Genomic DNA, 20,933 nt, shown 5'->3' on the forward strand with positions numbered 1-20,933 from the left:
GTAAAAACCCTTCTGATAATATGTGTAATAATAAAATAAAAAAACTCAATTAAGAATAATAAGACATCTTTAAAAGCATTTTTCAATTAATGAAGCATTTGGTCAGTACCTAAGAATTAAAAAAAAACATTTGAATCAAGAAGATTTTTTTAAAACTGCAATTTTTAACATTTTTTAAAACTAAAAATATTTTGCTCATTAGCAAGACTTAATAAAAATGTCATGACACGTCATGAACTTACGAAATTACAAACCTTGTTTAATTTAGTGACTAGATTGATATATTTACAAAAGTACATTTTTATAACTCACTTTGATAATTGATCACCCTACTTTAGACCCTTAATCCATTAAAGTCAGACAAAACATTATCATCTATTAACAACTTTTTAGTTTATTATTTTGCAGCTTAACTATTTAATGATCAGTTCAAGTTTATGGGAACATTGATCTAGGATTTTATTTCCAAACATACGATTATTTATCTACAAAATGAACAACCGACTGAGATGTTGTGTTGTAAATGTACATATAATTTATCTACTCTATCTACGTATAATAATAATATGTAAGTTGTATCTTATCAGTAACTTCATCAGAAATTTGGTTCAGTATTATAATACAATATTAAAGCAATAGTATAATAACATTATCAACAATATTTTTTATAGTAAACTACATTTTCTTACACTTGTATGTATATTTTTAGAAGCGCAATGAAATTATGGGTTTAAAACGCGACTTTCTTTTTCTAGTAAAGCTGGGGTTATTAGGTGCGGGGATATTTTAAATTATAATATTTACATACGTCGAATTCGTAATAAACTGAAATAGAAGAGTTTGAATGAATATCTGTTGCAGACATAAGTTTGAATTGTGAATAACAAATCCAGTCAATTAATATACATTCTTCAATTCCTTAAGTAAAAGCTCTTAATAATGAATATATTTATAATCTCGAGATATGTGTGATCGTCAATGATTCTACATACATAAATAACAAAAACATTAATTTTATTTCTAGAATGTTGTATCATTGCATTTTAAATCGTATTTTTCAATGTGTCTTTTTCCGCAATGAAGCTCTTTGATTTCAGTGATTTTTACCAGTTTTTTCTTCCCTTATTCCAAGGAGTTTTAATTATGCGTTCTCTATTTCACTTAACATACGTCATTCGTTTATGTGTTTATCGTAAAAACGATTATAAATAATTAATTTTAATATCGATGATATGCTATAAAGCGACGAATTTTGCATTGCCTTCTCTAACAAGCCATGTCTGCCAAATAATTCCTAAACATCACAGTCTGAACATCCGAGTATCCTCGCTCCCAACTCGGGAGTTTTGCCATCCGAACTTACACGGGGTGGGATATCAAAAATTCTCATTCGGAATAATTTCGCTTCCATTTTTTTTAGTTAATTCACCAATTAACATTTTAAGAACAAAATCAATCCTATGCATTTTTTGTGACAATATTTCTTTCACAGATCGGTTAAAGGGTTATTTGCATTGATTTTTACTACAGAGAAAATAAATATTTACTTTCTTATAATTTACCCAAAGATTTTAATTTTGGGGGCCATTTTCAACGAGTTGTAAATAACTTGTACCTGATTTGGTGAAATGTATTTATTTCAATGTGCCTTATAGATCACCTATGAGGATTCATATTTATTTATGTCAAATTTGCACATTAATGCTCAGTTTCCGAGAATTCACTCTCTCGGGAACAAGCATACTGATGACTAAAAAATATATGTATTTGCTATCACTTTATCAAACTTCAAGAACCAATTATTCTTAATCTCTTTGAATAAAAATTGAGTTTCTAGTATTTTCATTTGTTTTTTATAGGTTTATATTTTTTTCAATTTCGATTGTATTTTAAAATTTGTAAATTGTTTAAAACCTTTGTTTATGTAAAAACCTTTTGAGCGTTCAACTCACTAAGAAAATGGGAATGGCGTTGCGGTAGCACTCTACAGGTTCGAACATTGGAACTTAGGTTCCTGAGTCCGCGACACCAGCCACGGGACCACAACCTGATTCAATTACATGTGAAAATTAATTGCTCAAACATAACATATTTATTTTTTTTTAATATTCATGGTCATTTAGATTTTAATCTAATTTTTCTGGGTTATTGTTCTGAGTGTCGTTTGCACTCATTGCTGACGTTTTGGATCGCATTGAAACAGCAACCCTAATAATGACCATCGTTATGTGATCCGAAATTTTGGCATGTCGTGCAAACGATACAAGACTCATTTAATTCCTCATATTATTACTTTTTTAAATTCAGCCTTAAGCACGACTAATAATTGGAGAATTTCAATAAATGATTTCTTTACAAAATGTCACACCAATGAGAGTACCTACATTAAAATTCCCGGTTTAAAAAAACTTTCTCCCATTTTTCTTGTTCTGAAATGCGTATTTGTTGCTGATAAATTATATGGCCAACAACGTTTACCAAAAATAATTGCAAATTAGGCATTATTTATTAAATTTAAATGTCGTGAGATAAAGCAATGTTATTCCCGAAGTTATGGTTAAAATAGTCAGTTTTTAAAAACTGTTCCGAAGAATGAAAATATCTGAAATCCATCTCGTCCAAACTCGCTTTGTTGGTGCGTTTTGGTGCGGTGTTTCCGTCTGGGTAAAATCGCGGTAATTAGTATCGGCGAAGCGTGGTTCGCGGTATACTCTTCCGACCGCGCTTCGGGCTCGAGGTCCTGTATCACAAGTCCATGCCGGGCGTGTAGCCGCTGTTATTCCCCTGTAGACAGTGCAGCAATACTATTAGCATATGCAAACTAAATTCATAGTTAATAGCAATAGCAAATGCTCAAAATATGGACAAAGTAATTTTTATGAAATAATTATCATTGGAAATTACAAAATTTCTCAACCTTGTTTTTGTCATGCGCATTAAACATTTACGTACAAGAATGATGTTACAAAATACGCGTTTATTATTTTTTTGATAAATCGTCATCAATCCATTTTCCACACCCAGTGCAGTGGTACAAATGCAGTGTTGTTCTACCCCTACCACTCGCATTAATCTATATAAATAAATTAATTTAACCTAAAACTGCAATGCGCGTAACATCCAATGCAATAAAATTATTCTTTTTAGAGCCTTGCAAAACATAATACAAATACAAAACACATTTACAAAGGTTACTCTCTGGGTATATTGCCCCCGGTATCACACAAATCAAGCTCGAAAGAAAACCACTTGTCTTTATTGAGAGCCTAGTACTCAGCCAACGAATACCGGGGTACGCAGCTGCATTTATCTATTTAATTATTTAATAAATCTATATAAATTCATATCATTTTAAAATTACAAGTTGTGTGCGTCTGGAATACTCCCCCGTGCTGTTTGCCTGTACCAAAGTTTCCTTACCGGGCGCGTTGTTTTGCTTCCTTTGTTGAGGATGCCATCATTTCCCAAATGACAGCACTGGTCCCTGCCATTTCTTTCGGTACGCTTTGCATTTCCTGGGCTATCTGCGGCGAACCATGTTTATTGTTTGAGCGATGCCCCCCGTAGCGGCTTATTTTCCACCGGCCGGTAATGAGCATCGCTGGTCCTATGATTTTGAGCCCGCGATTGCCAACCAGTGGCTTTCTGAGCAATATTTTGGCTTCGGCAAATCGACTCATAAGCGGGGGCAGCAGCTTACTGAGTGCCCTTTTTTTTGTCCGCTCGCCGTTCTTCAGAGAGCTTGGTCCTCCATAACATAGCCTTGATCTCACAAGATTTGGGCCCCCCTGTCACAAGTACTAAGATCAACGGGAGTATCCTTGTCTGTCCTTGATCGCAGTTCTACAGCAAACAATTGCAGCGTCGCTCCAATCCACAATGACTCCTAAAACTTATCTGCTGCAACTTTTATCACGATTCCTCTTTTGACTCGATTTTGTGGTAAGCTGTTTAGCAACTCCGCCGTGTGCGCATTTCCAGTACGAAACTGTTATATTGTAATAATTTGTAAATTATTACAATATAACAGTTTCGTACAAAGTCCAATGTGAAATTGTTGTCTGAATCTCGCTGGCTAGGTGAGTTTTGTCAGCAGTTCTATTGCGCGCATTTCTGTAACGCAGCCTTGCTTGGTAATGACGGTTTTTTCGTTGCTTACGTTGAGGTTTTTATAACTTTTTGAGTTGCTTGCCACAATAGTCACAACAACAGGCAGTGGCGAGTTTGATTTTCTATTTACGCCTATAATATTGAGATTTTCAACATTTCCTGTTGACCCCCAGCAGATATCACGGTCGTTGTAGCCTCTCAGTGATACTGCACGCGCTGCTAAGGGTTTGCCTGGCCTGGCGACGTAGAGTTCGGCGCGGCATCTTCTCTTTAGGCAAAAGCAGGGGATGCTCCGCTGTCCCGACGCCGTTCGTCGTAGCGGCTTGAAAGTCTGCCTCGGAGTTATTATCAGCGGGGTGTTTGGAGACGCGTCTTTCTGATTGAATACTGTAGCCGCGCCTGCAATTTCTTACCTTCTGGCATTCTGATCCCTCATCGAGCTACGGTTGTCGTAGCGGTTTGATGGTTGAGCGAGCGTCACTCCAGTGTAATACGGCTCAGCAACTTAGCGTGCGGTGATAGCTTCCTTTGCACTAAAGACTGCGTCCGGGTTCATGATAGGGCGCTTCCATGTGGCTTCATCCCTCACCTGGCTATTATCATCGTAGCAACTCGGTGGAAGTGTGTACGCTGCTCCAGAGACATCCGGCCCAGCAACGTAGCGTGTGGTGGTGACTTCTTGTCCAGATAAGGCTGTGGCTGCGTCTGTGATAGGGTCCTCCATGCAACCGCATCCCTCACCCGGCTGCTGTCGGAATAGCAGCTCAGCGAAAGTGTATATGCCGTTCCGTAGTCATCTGGCCTAGCGGCGTAGCGTGCATTAGCAGCCTCCATTGCAATACAGGCTGCACCCGTGTCTGTGATAGAGCGCTTCAATGCGGCTTTATCCTTTACCCGGCTACTGTCGGGGTAGCAGCTCGGTGGAAGTGTGTGCACCATCTTGGTTTCAGCAAGTGGGCTCTACGGTGCTATTTGTCCCACCGTATATCTAAGATAGCGGCGCGTTCATTGCCACGGACGCGTCCAGTCGTGGATTGGTGTTAAATTCCACCGTCTTATGAGAGTAAAAAAAAATTATGTGATTTAATAAAAAAAAATGTGTTGCGAGGTCTCTCACGGCGTCCTCAGCAGTGGACATTAGAAAATTTGTGATAGGCTTCTTCTGGAATCTTCTTTCGCGTTAAAAACCCCCAGCGAGGCAATAATCTCATTCAGATTACTCACTTGTTTGCAGTTAGGCGATTTGCGTTCATCCATCTTGAGGCGTAGTATTGCAAATGACATGGTTCGCCAAGAGGCCGTAGACTCCTGATCCGAGTCTCGCTGTTTCTCCTGGCACACCTGTGAAAGCCTCGGCTGGGGCTTCTCCTGGCGTTCCTCTTTGCGTTCCGTACCAGCCTCACGATGCGTTCTTGAACGCGTCGATACAGGCGATCTGTTGACCGGCATAATGATAATGACTGGACGAGAGAGACTGGAGAAACGTGACTGCACCAAACCCAAGTCTATCTCAATAGCTTTGAAAAAGACCTTCCACCCAGCCCAAGAGGTGTAGAAAAGCAAAGGCAGTTAGTTGGTAGAGCGGATCGAAGAGCGGGAGCACACAGGGTGGAGAAACTGAGTAAATTACTTGTTTAATGTACCAAGTTAGGAACTCAACTGATTACTCAAACCACATTACATGTCTTATAAAGCAGCGCGCATTGAGTTTCATAGGGCTAACCGAAACGCTGCGCCAGCCGGCCCAGAGTGGCTGGCAGCAGGTGTTGTAAATAGCAGCGTGCCCCGCTTGTGCGGGTCATTTCACCGATGGCTGCGACGCGCGTAACATCCAATACAATAAAATGGTTCTTTTTAGGGCCTTACAAAACATGGTGCAAATACAAAACACATGAAACACATTAATAAAGGTTACTCTCTGGCTATTTAGTGTGTTGTCCAGACGTTTATTGAAATTTAGGTTTTTATAATAGTTTTTATTTGTAGAATTCGAAACAAATAATTTGCCTGCTTACATTTTCTATTTTGTTGTATCCCAAATCAAGACAGAGCTCTTGGCCCCATAGCGTTAGGGATACTTTATTATTTTTATTAATATGTATCTTTATATGTTATAATAATATAAAAAAAATATTGCCTCAGGCCAGGCTCGAAATGAAATTATTTGTCGTTATTGAGATTCTAACAATCTGCCGATCAATACCAGGGTACCTAGCGACATTTATTTATTTATTTATATAAATTAACTTTATTTTTAAATTACAAGTCATGCGCATCCCGAACAATATATTTATAAGTACCTGTAGGAAGACGTGTATTTCAGCGAACCGGGGACGCTCGGCGCTGCGGCGCTGCCAGCACTGGGTCATGAGGTCGTGCAGCTCGCGCGGGCAGGCCGGCGGACGCGGCGGCGAGCGGCGCGAGGCGGCGTGCGAGTGCCAGCGGGCCGCGTTCTCCACTACTTGCTCGGCCGTCAGCTCGGCGAACGGGCTCTGCGTGCACAGCATCAGCAGCTCCCACAGGGTCACCCCGAAGGACCACACGTCGCTCTGAGACGTGTGCTTACCCTGCAAGACAACATTCGGTCAGTCGTCGACGCTTGTTCGTCTCATATTCCATCAGCTTGCCTTTATCTCTCATTTTATATATCTGTACCTCAGAGGCAGACGGATGCAAATCCAGAATTTGATGAAATTACATTTCGATTTTCGTATCACGTTTATGATCATGTTCATTAATTTAAAAAAAATAAAATTGTATTATATACTTGCTTGCTATCTTATTTCAGTTTTATGTACATATTATTACTTGTAACTATATTATTATCATTACCATGCCTTTAGCTAAATATTATTCTGTCCTAAAAAAAGTATGTTGTAACTCTTGGAAGTACAAAAAAAAATGATTTAATAAAAATAAAGTAAATAAATAAATAAAATAATTGTACGTGAATAAAACACCAAGGTCCACTTTCGTCAAAAAAATGTTTTTTGAAGTTAAGATAAAAATCTGAAGTCCACATTGTTTTAATCCAAAAAACATCAACTGTCTCAGGTACGTTATAATATGTACTATTATTTTTTTTAAATAATCATTATTCTACTTTGAAAGTTCTTTGTTTATTGAAATGATCTCATTTGGTTAACATAAAAACAAACTTTAATAATATCACTAAACTTAATTTTCAAAATTTATTTTTTACTTATTTTTGCATGTTGCGTTCAAATATAATTGATTAAAAATATCTAAACATAACAAACCGTAATATCAATGCGAAATGTATGGTTTATTTTTGAGAACCATAATAAATTAAATAATATACAAATTAATGTTATGATGTTTTGAAAATTGCACTATCACAAAATCTTGTTTCCTGAACGTTTCGCTCGATATGACTTCCGTGGTTTATCCTTTAGAGTACATATATATTTTAAACAATGATTTTATCCACTACCCCATTACTGAAAATAATGCCTCAGTCTCATTCTTGAATGTAATTCCACTGTCTGATTCCTATATGTGATTATATTTCCCCATTACTGACTGCTTTTATAGTTAAGTCTCTATTTTTATAGTTGATTTAAGGCCTGGTGATAACAAGCTCGCCAAACAATTATAAAAGTTGTTTTTTTAATATAATGAATCAATGTGTAGAATATCCATAAGTTAAATATCTAAAAATAAAAAACTTACCAAGAGTAAACTTTCCCAAGCCATCCAACGTATAGGCAGTCGAGCCTTAGTATCGCTAGTATAATAGTCATCCTCATAGCGGTCGCAGTACATGGCGTGATCCGAAATGCGCACTGTAAAGTCCTTGCTTAGAATACAGTTCCTGCAAAAAAACGCAAAATTATTAACGTATTTAAAAAATCATTTATCCCGAAAAAATAGAAAACTAGACTACATTTCTTGCTTTAGGTCAATTTAACTGTCGAATCTGTTTCTTTATGTCGTGTTTAATTTCAGTAAATTATTTAAAATACTTTGAGATTAAGAAAATAATGTTTTTATTTTTTTGGTTTGGATGATCACATATTTTTTAAAACTAACGCACTTTTAATTTTTTTCAAAATACGAAAGTTTTGTTTTTTATTATGTTGATATAATATTATTTAAAGGCTATAATGTTATCCTAAATCATTATATTATTAGAAATAAATGCAGCTTTAGAAGCGGTATTTTTGTATCGAGGAAAGCCGCTAAGACTATTTTCTTGCAATTCAATTCAATATCTAAAACTAATGTTTTTTTTTTTTTTTTCGCCAGTGAACGCCGTATTTCGGTACTGAACCTGAACATGAAAAAGCTGTGGTTAAAAAAATACTCTGCTCACGCGATGTAACTTCGTGTTACTATGAGCAAAAGACGGAATTTGCCGAAGTTCATACGTTTGGAGAAAAAAATACACGGACAAAATGTTTTATACTTCCTTTTCCATAATTTACCAAAATAAATATTTTAGAAACATTAATTGAAAATCATAAGTACGCCGGTCATCTTACATGAGTGCACCCTCACTCATTGCCAATAACCGATTTCATTTAAACACCGGCTACACACCGGCGTGTCTGTCTTTCTTGCTATGAGTTTTATCTTCGCGCTCTCTAATTAATTTTTATTTTATTTATTTAATTTTACAATACGCACAAGGAGCATTTAAAAAAATATACAGGGAAGTACAAACATAGTAAGTAATAATTTGTCAATTGAGTAACAGCTCGTTTGAAAATATCTGCTCAAAACGTATAGACTTCTATTTTTTTAAATGTAAAGAAAAGTAATTTGTATGCAAAATATCACGCTGAAATTTTAAGCAATCAAACTAATTAAAACAAACTGAAAATAATATTAAAAACAAACAAATAAAACAACGTCAATTCAGAATTTAACATATTTTGTGTTTTTAACAAATTGAAGCATTATGTGATAATAGTTGTTACAGCAACCATTCGATTTCCCAATTTTAATACCCATTTCGTTAGAACACCTCGATAATTTATACAGCGGAAGGTATGCCGGATCGGAAGTACGGGGTACTTATGTTTGAAAGCAAGGAATTGGGATAATCTCTATGTTTATAAAGGGAGAGTGAACGAGAAAAGGGGAAAACGAGAAAGATAGAACATAGGAAGATTAAAGTAGGTAAGCAAAGGATAGAATATCTCTCTAAGGACCTCACAAATGAAGATAAACGATATTTTGATAATGCTTCACTGGTAACAACATAGGCGCATTGCAGAAGGATGCTTGTAAGGGCCTTTACATACTTATTTTTATTTACATAAAGTCATATTGATGGAGAGGTTTTCTTTTCAATGCGTGGTAATATTTATTAGTTACTTCAAAGTAAGCCTATATCTTGTCAAAGCATTTTTACCAAGAAATAATATTACTCATATTATAAGAGCCATTTATATTACTAGGTGACTTATATCAAAATATGTATCTGATATAAAAAAATAACTCATACATATATATTTATGATCACCAGTTAGTATTTTCAGGACAAATTTTGATGTTCCGAATCATTTAATCATTGCAACATAATAATTTTTAATTTTTTTTTTTTAACTTCTTTTAACTTTTTTTCTTATTTTGTAATTTTTTATCATTTATAGGTACTATCTTTCTAAAATTTTATTTTTCATAGCGGCTATTTTTTGATAAAACTAAGCTTTTAAGCATTCCTTTCAAATTTATTTCAAACTAATTTTTTTCTACGTTTTATTTAATTTACCTTTTTATTCCATGGCAGATTTTTTTTTTAGAAGTTAAAATATTTCCTTTATATTGATTATTTCTTCTAGTGGATACTGTTTTGGTGTGTTTTAAAAAAAATATAATATGATTTTTTACTGTTTTATAAGTTGTTCACTGTTGTTCTTATAATTGTGTAAAGCTTGTTGAACAGTAAAACTTTTTTTAAACAAAAAAATGACAAAATTGGATTGAATAAAAAGATTGTGAGTTAGATATACAAAAATAAATGCATACATTATTTATCATTTTAATTTCACGCGTCGTGAGTGGTCAGAATGACTACTCATTACTTATTAAAATATACCTCATTTACTACGAGTATGCATATTTATTTATTAACTAAAAGTTTGTCCAACATTTATTAAGACATAAGTCTCAATTCCATTAGAACGAAATACAGTGTTGAGTCGGGTCAAATAATTAATTAAATTAGACATAATGTATATCACCATTTTTTTCTCATTTAGTTTTTTTCCCACATTCAATTTTTAAATGTGGAAAAATATAACTAAGCCTCAAATAATAAATGGACGTTGCGCCAACAATATATTTATTGACTAAAGATAATTAATGAAGTGCCATTTTTATGAAAATCTACCTCAAGGGCGCTGTACAATAAACATCTCAACAACCTTTAGGATCCTAGTTCCTTATTTCCAATTTTGTTAATCTAGGATCATTTTATAATGGCTAGATTACAAGACGTCTTGCAGCTACAGAGAGTAAAAATATTCAGAAATCTAGCCCCATTTACACTTTACAAAAAAAATGCTGTTAAAAGTTTTTAACTATTAAGTAATCGTTTACAAATAGAATCTAGACTACATGTCCAGCAGCTACAGAGCGGATGGGCGGTTGAAAATTCTCTAGTAAGATAGCAATAGTCGTTAAGTAAGATTTTTTTATGAGGGCATTATTTGAACAATGTTCCTTTTGTTGATGGAATTTTTTTATTTGGTATTTTTTTGAGAATAAAAAGGAAAAATACATAATTTAATTTAAAAAAATATTTAACTGTATTTTCTTGAAACAAAAACTGTGTAATCTTAATGAGAAATTAAAAATATTTTTAGACGATATTACGTAATTTTAAACTGTACGATTGGCGAAGAAATTTATGTTTAGACCAATCTATTGCTTAAACAAACATGATTCTACATTTTTTTTTGTTGTTCTGCAGAATTCCTTTAGATATTTAAAAAACGTGTAAATTAATATTTGTGGCCCAAATTCTTTTGAAATCTGTCGATTTTTTGTGTCGATCACATTTTTTAAGAGTTGAATCCTCTGGGTTTATACGCAAAAAGACATAAAATAAACGAATCATAATCACCGGCCTTACATTAGCTTCCGTCGCGAATACCCATAACAAACAAGTAGGGAAAATCCACTTTATCTAACGTCGTGTCGGCGTCGGCGTCGCCGTCGCCATTATTGGCCTATTCGGTTATATTAAATAGGTGTCTTATGTATCTCGCCCGTATGGGGGAAGACCGATAATAAAAATCCCGAATGATGCACGTCCTGAGCGGGTCTCCTGGGAAGTCGTAATACAGGTAAACTCAGCATTATCCCATTTAATGGCATTTGCTCGGTGGTCGATTGGAAAGATGCGTTCGCGTGTGCGCAGAACATCTCATCAAGAAATTAAAGTTAATAAAACACGTTAATATTGAAAGTTTCTCTACTATTTTTATTCGGTGTACAGGGAGATGAAAAATATGGTTCTTTATGTGAAAAAGAAACCAAAACCCTGGGCGAGCGTTTTCGACTCGACAGCTACTCACGGGTAAAAATCCTAAACAAAGGTAATCGTTTGGGAATAAGTCGGCCTCGTAGTGTCGTAGACAGCGCAATCGCCTACCATTCTTGAGGTTCCGTTGTTTAAATCTACAATATTTCACTGCCCCTGGTCTAGTACCTGAGGCATATGACTGATCAGCTTACTTTTTATAAATATATATATATATATAGATATATATATTTATATATATATACTGCAATTAGAGTACCGATTCAGTGTTCGATGCATCACCGGGTGAGAGAAAGTAAATTATGACCAATAATATAATGTATGTAGCTAGTTTGAAGGTTTATGAAATGAAATATTTCATCGGTGTTCGCTTTGCAAAACAAAAGTAATCATTTCTAGTAGAGTAACAAATTTCATGACTTCATCATGATCTCTTTCCGCACCATATGGTGATTGGGGCACTGTATTGGTTCACCGACAGCAGTATATCTTGATTTTTTTTTTGTTACACGAAGGTAATTTGACCACTGATTTTATTTCAGTGGTGTCACATATGTTTCTATATGAAACGGTCAGTTGAATCAAATCTTTGTAAATTTACCGATATTGTTTTGAATGCAATGGATGCAGGTTTTCAAGTAGACGTTTTATGTACAGATTATTCAAAGGCTTTCGATAAAATAAGTCATTCAGTCTTACTTCGCAAGCTTTGGAATATTGATATACTGGGGAATCTGTATCGTTGGATATGTTCCTACATTAGTAACCGCAGTCAATCAGTCTCACTCAAAGGATTGATTTCATCATTTAAACCAATTCCATCTGGTGTTCCTCAAGGTTTGCATCTTGGACCCTTTTCTTTATATTATTTATATCAATGATAAAAGTTTATGCATTCAAAACTCTTTTTTTTTGCTATGCGCTGATGACAATACAGTATTTAAAATTGTGTCATAAATAAGTGATTGTGAGGTTTTTCAAGCTGACTAAGATAGAATCTGTTGCTATTGCAAGGACAATAGTCTCATTACATAGTGCGTAGTCAATTTAAATTCGATTCATTTGCATGGTCCCCTCAGTATAATGTATATATTAATCAAATCGAGAACATTCAAAAGAAATTTAAAAGAAGCCTAGAATATCGTTTTGGTAACATTGAAAATGATTAAAGCGCATCTTTGATTAATTTTAATATAGAATCACTTTAAAAAAGGCGTCTTGAATGTGATTTAATTTTTTGTGGCGCCTCCGTCATAGACAATCCTCAAGGACCTACCGAGGAGCGAAACCACACAAGCAAACGCAGCTCGTTAAGTTACCTGCCTGAAGTTCCATACCCAGCCGGAAGTAGAGGGAGACAAGAACAAAGACTATAAAAAGCGCGAAGTTCAAGGTCCGTTCTTCTCTCCTTGTCCGAAATTCAACTGCAGTGCTTCCTCACATAAAATTAGTCTTCCATAAAACACGTGCTAGATGTAGATTTGAAGTAAGTTAGATTTTATTGAATGTATTATAAAATATCTTTGCATTACACGCCAGTTTCTTATAAAATAAATAGTGTTATCCATGTAAGTAAGCCGTTCTTATTTCTTGTGTGATAAAATATGTATATGAATTCTTTTCCCCGCCACCTTCTGAAAAGAACGAAGTAGGGTGTTGAGCGAGAGGTCACAAGGTACCAACGGGACCGATTGCAGGCTCCAACAGGGACGCGAGGCCCCGAGCGGATGGATGCAGGTAAAAAGGAAGATAGCCTAATCCTACCTCACGCACACGCCTGTGAGTACAAAAGTTACACACAGCGTGTACAGAGAGACCCCAACAGGTAAGCAAAACGCCACACACCCACATTTTCTTTTCAAAATTCTAAATATTATGGTTGATTCGCCGTACTTTTTAAAATTCCGTTGTCCTCTTCGCTATACCAGAAAAATTCCCTTTTTTATATTTCAACTCGTAAAAACAATAATACCACGATTCATTCATGAGACGTACCTGTAGAAATTAAAATGGACTCAGTATTAATGTTGACATTTCTAACTGCACGTTGCATTTGTACGGAAAATTTCTTCATGGAGTTGATTATTTGGAATAGTTGCTGAATGTACATCTTGAGTTGTTTGTGCTATGTATATTGTGCCGCACGTAATGTATATGTTTGTGTATGTTTTATATGTGCGTTCATGTGTGTGTGCGTGGATGATTCGGGGTGTGCGTTCGGTATTTTTATTTATTACCAATGATAACCTCCGTGGAAAACGCAAATGTTAACAATTATTCTTTTCTCACTTGAGTTTCTTTTTTATTTTATTTTTTTTGTCACATTTGGTGTTCAAATCTTTTGCATAATTTATAAAAACTTAATTTGTCTTTTTATGTTAGAAAATCGTTGTTTTTAATAATTTTACGTATGACTGTATATTTCGGAATAAAATAAAATAAAATAAAATAAATTAATTAAAATAAAAAATTTCCTTACCATTAAAAAAAAAATGTCAATTCAACAGTTTCCCTCTGTTTATAATTAAAGTTTCTATTTATTTTCAATATGCTATTTACCTTTCTCACAAATTTTGCGTATTCATAAAAATCATGTCTAAGAAGGCTTTTGACTGCGTGCGGTGCAAGTGTTTATAGGACACCCTCGGAGATATGGGGGTTCTAATTTACTTAATATCACTGATAAGTAATTGATTTGTGAACAACACAGCTAAAGTGAAAGTGGTCAACTCCATGTCGACAAAGTTCATAGATATTCGGGGTGGTATTGGGGCGGATCTCGCACAGAAGGGAGGTAGCGGGAGCGTGTAACGTGCTCTTCATCCGAAAAATTTACCGCGACTAAACAAAATGGCCGACAAACATGCGCGACTAAATAAACCGACCGTTAAGATCCCCAACCAGATCATATCAGGAGCGCCAACTTTAGAACGAAAAATTTCCCGCGGTCTCAGGAGCCTTTTAAACCTTATTTTGTGGATATTCCATATGCATTGAAACACATAAAAAATATAAATTTTAAAAACCTTCAGGAGTATTGTATGTTTTTTTACTGTCCATAATCTCTTATTTAGTGTAGAGTTACAATAAAAATAAAATAAATTATCTTTGTTATTGCAGAAATTAGGAGTTAATGCTGTTTACCACGTAATAGAAAAGCAAAACAATTGATTTTAACAGAATTTAGTTAAAATTATTGTACATATTTTTATCAAGAACCAATCCTTAAATTCAGCAAATACCCAGTAAAATAAAATGGTACTTTTATTGTGAAGTCAATTATATTAGATCAAATAATAACCATATCCTAAAAACGGTGCTACTTAAAGTATGCCGATGATGCAGTTATAATTGACGATTCAGTCACTGTTAAATATATATGCTAAATGGGTACTCCGCATGCATAGGTTTCAAAATAAATATTGCAAAAACGCATCTACTGTGTAATATTTTGTGATTTGATGCCTAAAATCTGCTAACTGTACCAAATTACGTCATCGAAGGGGTCGAGAATTTCAAATATCTAGTGCGCTATTCTAAACTACTCTCGCGGCCATATAAAATACTTTATATCGTATATTTTGTATGTTAATTCACGATATAAATGGTTTTTCTATAACCGCGAGAGCGTTTGGGATACCAGTCCTGAAAGTATTTGCTACGAGCTTTAAAAGGCAACTGGGAGTGCATCTTGCAATAGCAGACGTTTGAAGATTGGGTGTTTAATCAGGGCATTTTGTGTCCAGGGTATTTACACGGCATCAGGCTCTCGACATCCTGGACGTCCGCTGCTGATTGTTCGTCGCTGTTCATGTCAAAATTACGGGACGCGAACCTTACTTGAGAGGATGTATAGGAGCTGACAGCTGACAGAAATGCCTACAGGCTCTTTGTGGACACCATACGCTTCAACTAGGGAGCTAACATGAAATGATGTTGACGTTTTTAGGAAAAAGGGTGTTTTTGTTTTAATACAAATACAGCCACGACGGCGAGTAAAAAAAAGTGCTGAGATCACCCCTTCTTTTTCCAACAGTAAAAAATGCAAATTGAATTGAAAAGAGAATCTTCATTACGTAAAAAATTAAATTTAATAGATTGAAATTTACATAATAATTAAAATCAGCGGAAATTTTCCGCAGAAATAGAATATAATAAAAGAATTTATAGGGTAAGAATTCTTGGCAATCTAAAAAGAAGGGATCATTTTTATTTTTAAATGATCTTAGAAATAAAACTGAAATATCTTGTAGGCAAAGATACTTAAGTTTATTATCTTAGATTCTCGATAAAAAAAAACACGTTTGTTGCCCGTTTAAGAGAAATTTACATTTACTTAAATATGGAAAAATAATAGTAAAAATTCACAAAAAAAAACCTTTTTATCCTCGAAGAATTCAAGAATAAAGTCTTGACTTTATCTGTGCCTATGAAATTCTTCTCGTTCCTTTTCAGTGTATTAATTAGAATAATAACGATTTATTCAATTCAAGAGTCTTTTCATGTTATAAAAAATAATAATCTTAAATTAACAAAAAATTATGTTGGTAAGGTTTATTATATTTATTTTTGTTCACCAGATACTTTTTGACAATGGCTTAAAATACACATAAATAGAATAACCCGAAATACGACAAACGGCATGTATTACCTGTAGGCAATGTAAGTAGCGTACTCGGCGGACATGACGTGTGACGTCAAATTGACGTAACGCCAAGCAAAAACTATAACCGAAAACCTGTTTTTTGTACATTGAACGTTATAATATGATAAGGGTCTGAAAAACCCGTCTTAAAATTTCATGTGTTTTCAACGTTATTCCCGATTTATGAAAAAAGACTATTGCTTATTTAAATTTGTTTATCGCTCAAGTTTGTTGCTAGATATAAGTCGGACTACCGAAAAGAAAAGGTGTGTACGAGTACACAAAATAAGTCTTGTGCAATAGAATGGGCCTATGGTGTGTGATGTTTTTTTATTTTTTTAGACATCAAAGTAAAAAGGGGTCTTAAAAGTTGCATTTAGGATCACGTTGAACGTAAACATTATTTTAAAAAATATTCCATACTACTTTTGGCCCTCAACCTAGGTTTGAAGTTTATAACTGTCTGAATATTTTGTTAAGTATTTTCATTGTTAGTAAACATATAACTTAATCACATTACAAATTCAAACACGTTTTAAAACTACCGAAATGCAAAAAGTTAACACTCCGCGGAACTAATTCCGTTGAGCGCCTGGCTGATATTGACAAAAATAATGGCTCATTAAAACAATGCTACCCATTTATTGCAAAACAAAGTGCAATTTACGCCCTTAGACGCTTATTTAATAAGGCTTAATGCATATTTAAAAAAATAATTGTACTGATTTTCTACTTAAATACGAAATGACAGCCGGTGTAGCGCAACAAATTAACTTTTAAAACTTCAAACTCTGGTTGAGGGCCAAAAGTACGAGTAGTATCAAATATTTTTGCGTTCCGAGTAATCCAAAAGGCAATTTTTGAAACTCAGTTCATTTCAAAATTCTGAAAAAAAAATTTTCGGCTCACCCTATTGTACAATATGAAGGCTTGTCTAAACCGATGTTTAGTGACAAACATGGCTAATGAACGTAATTATAGGTAAAGTGTTGTGCATATTAATGGAATATTTTAAATTACATAATAAGACATGCAACCATATTTTTTTTATTCAATAAGGCATATATATGTTCTTCTTTTCCGTTCATAATAGGTTGATCACGTTTTGAAATGGAATCAATTTAATGGTTATATTTTTAAAAAAAATATCGTCACTAAACCAAACTTAAATTACAGCTCCTATCATCTTCATCTTTGTGACGCAGTCCAATTTTAGTGTTGTAATTAGCAAATTGGCCATGATTTTTTATTGGGTTCATGTCAAGTGAACTTCCAGGCCAGCCTAAAAGAGTCATGTTTTTGTGGTTGAAATATTTTCGCAACCTGTTGAAATGCAACTTCACCATAAGGACAAAATTTATTCAGATCTGTAGTCAAGTGCTGCTTGAATGAGCTTTACATTTTAGGCTATAAATCATTACTTCCATTGGTATCAAAGATCCAGACTTAATATACGAAAATCAGCCCCAGAACGTCGACTTTGCCTGATGTTTTTTCGTTTGGTCAATATGAGCCACTGTAAGTTTTTCATTTGATTTTTAAAACAATTTTGTGGGATATACCTGCACGAGAAAGTGGATCTCATTTAAAAACAGTACTATCTTGCAGTCTTCTGCAGTTCATTTAGCACATTTTCTAGCTCATACCATAAAAGCCATTGCTTCATCATTCGTACCGTCATGAGTTGGTTTTTCTGAGGTCAAATAGTTCTTCTTCCAGTATTGTTGAATCACACGTGCAGCTGCCAACTGTTGCAACAGATCGTAACTAGTTTTTCAACCAACTATTTATGATCAAAGAGATTTTACAGAAAACAATAGTTTTCCCTTTCTCCTAAATTTCAACTCTTTTATATCTAACTGAACCGGTTTTTTTTTTAGATATTGATTTCGCTGACTGCTCCCTGACTCACCAAACATTATTTTTAATTTCATTCATTAAATGTGTTAATTTAGGGTAATTTTTTGTTATTGATTTTTTTCGGTATTATGTAATTATTAAAAAATAACACAAAACACTATCCAATGTGCAAGTAACTTCAAAATCAGTGTCATATTGAATTGATGTAAATATAAACAGAAAACAACCGACAATTGCCAATATATGCTCCCAAAGAATCAATGAACTATAAATTTATAATTTTCGGCACTTAAAAATGGTCAAATTGTGATAAGACTTTTAATATATAATTAAAAGATGAATGATACTTTAATCCACAAATTTAGAATAGCAAGTGACCGGTTTTATCGCTTTCGCAACATCTTCGAGATTGGTATATTTATTAAGGAGTTCAATGTATTTATACAAAACAAAGGTAAGGATAGAGAATTCAAAATTATATGAAAGTAAATTAGATAAAGTTATTTTTGTCTTATGGATCATTATAAAAAAAAATCGGGTTAAGAAGAGAAGTCGGTCTCGAAGATGTCACGAAAGCGATGAAACCAGTCACTGGATATTCCAAATTTGTGGATTAAAGTATCACTCGTCTTTTATTCATATAATAAATTACAATGAACAAGAATTTTCACTTGCAAACTTGATTTTTTGTGATAAGAGTGTTTATTTACGGGAAAAATTACAAAAAATACTATTGTTCTATTAATTCGTACAATACTGTATATTATTTTGAAATTTTCAATAGAATCAAAACACATCTTAAAAAAAGATGGATCTCATATTAAAAAAAAAAATACACATTAATGATTAAAATATTAATTTGCACCTATAAAAAATATAATATGTGGACAAAAATATTAAAATAGTCTAATAAACAATTTATATTTCAATGCACGGTTAAAATAATTTTCTTCTCTGGATTTCTCTGCATTTCTTCGTATTTTTCTGTATTTAAAAATAAGGTCAATTAGCAAAGACCATAACCCAACGGTGCAATAGCACTGCATTGATATCCGAAATCCAGTGTAACTGCATAATATATTACATAAGGGTAAGGTGGTCAGTTTAACGCTTCCGGTGCTAGTCCAGAAACAATGAAACATGCTGAAGAAAAGCCCCTTTAAAGTCAAAATTTCGTTTTGACCTTGCCAGGAATCCAACCAGGGACCTTAAGCATGGTGGGCAAACGCTCTAACTACTACACTACGAGGAGCCATTTTTTTTATCTCCATTCAATTTATTATTTCGGTATTTTGACCTAAGAGTAGCCATCGAGTCAAAAACTCTCGTCGAGGACTATTATTCTATTTAACACACATAAATATATTTATGAGATACAAACATTCTAAAAGCGATTTGGCCGAATTTGAAACAAAACAAGATTTGTGTCGAATTTTATAGTTCATATCTATGAGAAAAAACCAACACTCTTAATAAAAAATGCGATTTTTCCATTTAAAATATGTATTAAAATTCGTACATAAGCAGTGTTATTAAAATAAGTTCTTCCTAATTTTTCAAATTTTTACTCAGAGAAATCACCTTTTAAATATTTTTTTCTCTAAAATATTTATCACCCGTCTAGATACAAACAAAAACATGAAATAAAAACGTATAATAAACTGGCGGTAAGTATTTTCAAGTACTATAATTATACAAACCTTGCTGCCAAGTCTCTATGAACGACGTTCATTGATTCTAGATATTTCATTCCAGAAGCTATTTGTGTTGCCAGGTAGATCAGACACCCATAGCTGAGGAAAAACAAAAAATATTTGATATAATTAGATCATTCTAAGTATTTTGTTCAATCCATATTTATCCTACACACTTAAATGTCAAATGCCACCTATTTTATATATTCTATGTTGTCCTGTAATAATTTAAGTATGAGTGTGGAATCGTATCGAAAAATATATACAAATTGAATTTTTAACCCTTCCGGACCTAAGAGGGGTATCTAGGGTCCCAGGTAGAATTTTTAAAACGACTTTTTGTCAATCATCATTTCGATTTATCAAAAATATCAAAAATATCAAAATATTTTTCTGCCAAATTCATTCAATAATAATTCACATTTGTCTTAACTTTCCCCTTGTGCAAACAGCTTTCATTACAAACAATTTAAAAATCATGGAAATGTTTGTCAATATGCAGGTGTGCAGCTATTAGGTTGTGTTTTTTTCAGCCAAAAACCCGAATTTCCTGCTTTACATTTTACATTCATTTCCCCTCCCAACTCCCCGCTGTACCGTTTATTAAATCAGTGCTGTTTAACGTGTCACAGCGAGAACAACACAAAAATGCCATACAACAGCCTTTTGTAACAGTATTTTAGGAAAAACTGTATGAATTCCACAGAAAAATTCAAATATTATGAAACAGTTTTATAAAAACTACTTTGATAACCACAACGACCTTTTTTTAAACTGTTTTAAAAAAAAATAATCGGAGAATTTCTGGTGCCCTTACAGGTACCTACTGATTTTTTAAAAAAATTATCAGATAAAGAAATATAAGAAATGGTTGGTATGGATTTTCAAACAAGAAAAGTGGTAAATGTTACAGTGTTTAAAAGTCAAAACTTAAACCAGACAATGATTGGTCATAAGTTATGTAAATGCCTAGACTTTCGTATTTATTTATCTGAAATGTTATACTCCTCTGTTTTAACTTGAAGTATAAAAACTATTTCAAAAATCAAATCCAAAGTATTTTCAACGCACATCATTACCATTGTAACGCGTTTACCACTCACAGAAT

General features: G+C 33.8%; 1 protein-coding gene across 1 annotated transcript; it reads right to left on the reverse strand.

Moving 5' to 3' along the window:
* Positions 1-2,091: 2,091 nt before the first annotated feature.
* LOC148272860 (epithelial discoidin domain-containing receptor 1-like) lies at positions 2,092-19,924 on the reverse strand (the record flags this gene model as incomplete). Its single annotated transcript, XM_088239481.1, has 4 exons — positions 2,092-2,784; positions 6,411-6,677; positions 7,804-7,945; positions 19,832-19,924. Coding segments are annotated over 4 exons (541 nt in total), but the record flags the coding sequence as incomplete, so codon positions are not given.
* Between the last annotated feature and the right edge of the window lie 1,009 nt (positions 19,925-20,933).

The sequence above is a fragment of the Micrasema longulum genome, unplaced genomic scaffold (assembly GCF_059751315.1).
Source record: "Micrasema longulum isolate JH-2025_06_02 unplaced genomic scaffold, ASM5975131v1 h1tg002173l, whole genome shotgun sequence".
Taxonomy (NCBI): Eukaryota; Metazoa; Arthropoda; class Insecta; order Trichoptera; family Brachycentridae; genus Micrasema; species Micrasema longulum.